The sequence below is a fragment of the Atta colombica genome, unplaced genomic scaffold (genome assembly GCF_001594045.1).
Source record: "Atta colombica isolate Treedump-2 unplaced genomic scaffold, Acol1.0 scaffold261, whole genome shotgun sequence".
NCBI lineage: Eukaryota > Metazoa > Arthropoda > Insecta > Hymenoptera > Formicidae > Atta > Atta colombica.
The window spans coordinates 516,226-520,030 of NW_017259361.1; the positions used below are offsets into that span (position 1 = coordinate 516,226).

Consider the following 3,805-nt stretch of genomic DNA (forward strand, 5'->3'; position numbering starts at 1 on the left):
ATATTAGTAAAATTAATTTTCGAAAAAAAATCAATTTTTCAAAATCATATGAAAATTACCGCCATTTTTTTTTAATAATGAAATAATTTTTTTTAATATGATTCCTCTGAATATTCTGCATATTAAGATAAGATATAAAAAATCAATAATTTACTTCTATACTTTATATTAACACATTTTAACATGAAATATTAAATAAACTTGCAAACTATTAACCTTTTAATAATCGTATCTTAATTCTTTGAACAGATTAATGAGAGGAATCAATTGGCGTACAGAGACAGCACAGTTGCTTTTAAAAAAATAATAAATAAAAAGAATAATTTTTTAAATAAGCAACTATGTATTGCGTGCGTGCGTGTGTGCGTACGCGCGCGCGTGTGTGTGTGTGTGTATGTGTGTGTGTGAAATAATTAATGGAAATTGTAATTATACAATAAAATAAGTCATATTAATAAATAGATTATATTTAATGGAAAAAAAATTATCCAAATAATAATAAAAAATATAGAAATATTTTGGATGGAAATAGAAATCAGCAAATATAGTAGTGAAAATATATAGTAATAGCAATGTCAAGAAAGATTATTATTAAGATCGGAGGGAATCAATTGATTGATTGATCTTATTAATTATTTTTTCACGCGCATGGAATAATATATAATTTGTCTCTGAACATATTATAGTGTCAAGGGAAAACACAAATGTATAATATAATGATTAATATATTTGACGTTTTAAAATGCTTTTTATAAAAAGAAAAACAATACGTAATTTTTGCAATTATAAGAATAACGTGTTTGCAAAGCATAAAAAATACGTATATTATAAATAAAAAAGATTTTTAAATTGATATATTAGAACACATGCTAGGTATTAACAATTTATACATGCTAGATACTAATAATTTAAGTAAAAAAGATTTAAGTGCTTTGATTTCATTCATAAACCTACGTAGGAATTAACACTGTAAATATACAAAAGTAAAACATTAAAGATATATGACATACCTGTTGTTTCTTTTGATTTAATTTGTTACGTTTTATAACTTCTTCGGAAGTGTTTAAAGCTTCTGCTGCAGCAGCCTCTAATCTACGACGCTGTTCATTTTCTTGATCCGCTGCCTATAGATACATTTTATTGTTCAATTTATGCAGTAATAAATAATTTATTACGACCATATAACATAAATATACAACAAGTAAGAAATAATGTCTATAATGATTGAAGCTGGATCTTAAATGATTTTTAAATAATTCCATGTGATTCTTTATATATCACATTTGTAGTCTCTGAAATTTCACGCTAAATTAAAATTCCAACTTCGACCGTTATAGACATTATTTTCTTTATTGTTTATTTAACTTGTGTATTCATTATATACTATTGCATTTCTAACAAAACTATAGTATACATTAAAAATTTGTATAGCTATTAGAATGTAATTAGAATGTTACCAATGTACCTTAAATGCTCTCGCGAATCTAACAAGAAGAGAGAAAAAGGTGTTGGCATCAGCTTGTCTCGGGCTTTCTCCAAAAAATTCAACACATTCTCGGAATGCTTCGCCGGCGGTACGTGCGTCAAGTTTTAAACGACGTAATTTCTCCTCAGAATTATTCAAAAAATCGCGCAATACTGTATTGTGTTTCTCTTTGCCGCGTAACTCAAACTCTTTTCGCACAAGGTCCATACCTTTCTCCAGTTCGTGAACATCAGTTGTTATATTCTCTAGTGAAACTGAAATTGTTATATAAATATATATTTTGTATGTGTGTGTACATATATATGTGTGTGTGTGTGTGTGTGTGTGTGTGTGTGTGTGTGTGTGTGTGTGTATGTAGTTGTGCAATAGAAATAAACATTTTAAATAAGAACAAAATTTAATCAAATTTTATACCAAATACTATTTCATTAACTTATTTTTATATAATTTGTAATTAAATACGAAGATTCCTATATTATAAATAATCAAATAAGACGTACCTGTCGCAGCTTTGTCGATGTACATTAACTCTGATTCAAAATTAATAAGTTCTGGAAACTTTACGCGTATCGTGGCAACAATATAATGCAAAAGGCACATCCTTTTATCAGTCGATTTCGTATCTAATAATGTATCTAAGCTTTGTAATTTGAAGCCATACGCAGGGCCCCGTTTGCTACTATTTAGGTAGTTACCAAAGGCAAGAATAATTTCTAATACTGATCTTAACTTCTTTGAACTCTTAACCGAACTGGATGCAGATATCACAGCATGTATTTGTGGCGTAATGAGATGTAAATTATCAAAAAAGTTTCCTATATAATTCATAATTGACAATTTGGTAGATATTCTTTCGACTTTACCAAGTTGCATCAAAAATTTATCTTCTTCAGTCAACAAATTGACATTCTTTTTTTCTATAATATATTCGCGGTAAGCCTTAATCTGAAATTAATTTATATTATTGATGTTGTATAAAATGAGATATTTTAATAATGATAATATCAAATATAGAACAAGCATACTTCTTGATCTGTAGGCACCATACGTTGCAATAATTCTACATTTTCAAGCGAAAGGATTTTTAAGTCGAGAGCATTTACCGCCATTATTACTTTCTCGATTGGCATTTCCATTTTTCGGCGAGATATAGCTAAAATTGAAAGAAGAGTGAGAAATAAGTGAAAAATTTATTTCTACGTATCACATATTATCTCATGATAAATAATTTATTTACCAATATTTCGTAATCTTGTGTGCTCCAAAAGTGATACATTTTCGGATTTCTTAAATCGTTTACTCGGAAAATTTTGAAGTCCATCGATTTCACTGTTACCATTGGCTACGTGTCCACTCATGCCGATCTTAAATCGCTCTTCAAAGTCAGAAAAGTCGATTTGATTATGCAAACGATCGTCATCCAGTTCATTGAAGATAGTACCCCGTACTTGATTAGGTTTAAGAGCAATCCAATTAAGTGTCGGAAGCTTGTACTTTGTTTGGACCTGAGAGAATGTAATCTTATGTCAAAGCAATAATCCGGGAAAAAACAACGAAACGATATAATTTCTTGCAATAAAAAAGAGCATAATGATCAATAAATAACTAAATGCACGTTTACTAAAAAATATATTAATATATTCAACATTGATTATTCAAGTGTTAATGCAATATAGAAATGCAGAATAAATGAAATTATACTTTTCGTTTGATAGTCATTGCTCCATTGGGTGCTTGCATCATGCCGGCAGGTGGTGGAGGTATCGGAACAGTTGGTGGTAACTTATGATCTCCCAGAGAAAGAGGTGCCATAGGAGGCGGCGGTGGACACGGTGGAGGAGGTGGAGGTGGTGGTGCAGGAGCCACTGGAAGCGCTTCATGCGACGTCGGTGACGGTGTCGAGGTGAATATCTCTGATGTAATATTATCCGAATTATTTAGAGGACTTGTTGCGGTGCCATTTCGTAGACTAGCGGCTGAAAAATCGATAGGCATTTGAACGGGATTCCGCTTTTGTTGTTTATTAGTTATCATATAAATACTTCAATTTAAGATACCTGATGAGCCTTTCGTTAATGTTCCCGTGAGAGTTTCCAGCTCGATAATTTTGTTCTCCAGGACACTCTGTCTTCGGGCAGAATCCTGTCTTTGCCTCTTTAAGGCTGCGAGTTCTTCCTCCACTGATCTACGTGTTTCCAAAGCCTCGGCATAATCCATTTTGATCGCACCTAACTCCGTTTCCAATTCCGCCAATTTTGCTAACGATTCTCTTTCTAATTCTGCCATACGATCATGTGCCTGTGTCAAACGCAATCAATT

The 3,805-nt window shown here is 31.2% G+C and overlaps 1 protein-coding gene across 2 annotated transcripts in view; it reads right to left on the minus strand.

Annotated features, from left to right (window-relative positions):
• LOC108689151 (formin-like protein CG32138) overlaps positions 1-3,805 on the minus strand; it is a 26,537-nt gene that overhangs the window by 4,485 nt on the left and 18,247 nt on the right. For both annotated transcript variants that reach the window (XM_018195793.1, XM_018195794.1), the window contains exons 10-16: positions 3,544-3,784; positions 3,188-3,462; positions 2,724-2,991; positions 2,512-2,639; positions 1,987-2,431; positions 1,466-1,740; positions 1,011-1,124 (exon numbers count right to left, since the gene is read on the minus strand). In XM_018195793.1, coding sequence (XP_018051282.1) covers positions 1,011-1,124; positions 1,466-1,740; positions 1,987-2,431; positions 2,512-2,639; positions 2,724-2,991; positions 3,188-3,462; positions 3,544-3,784 — 1,746 coding nt within the window. The remainder of the gene's footprint in view (positions 1-1,010; positions 1,125-1,465; positions 1,741-1,986; positions 2,432-2,511; positions 2,640-2,723; positions 2,992-3,187; positions 3,463-3,543; positions 3,785-3,805) is intronic.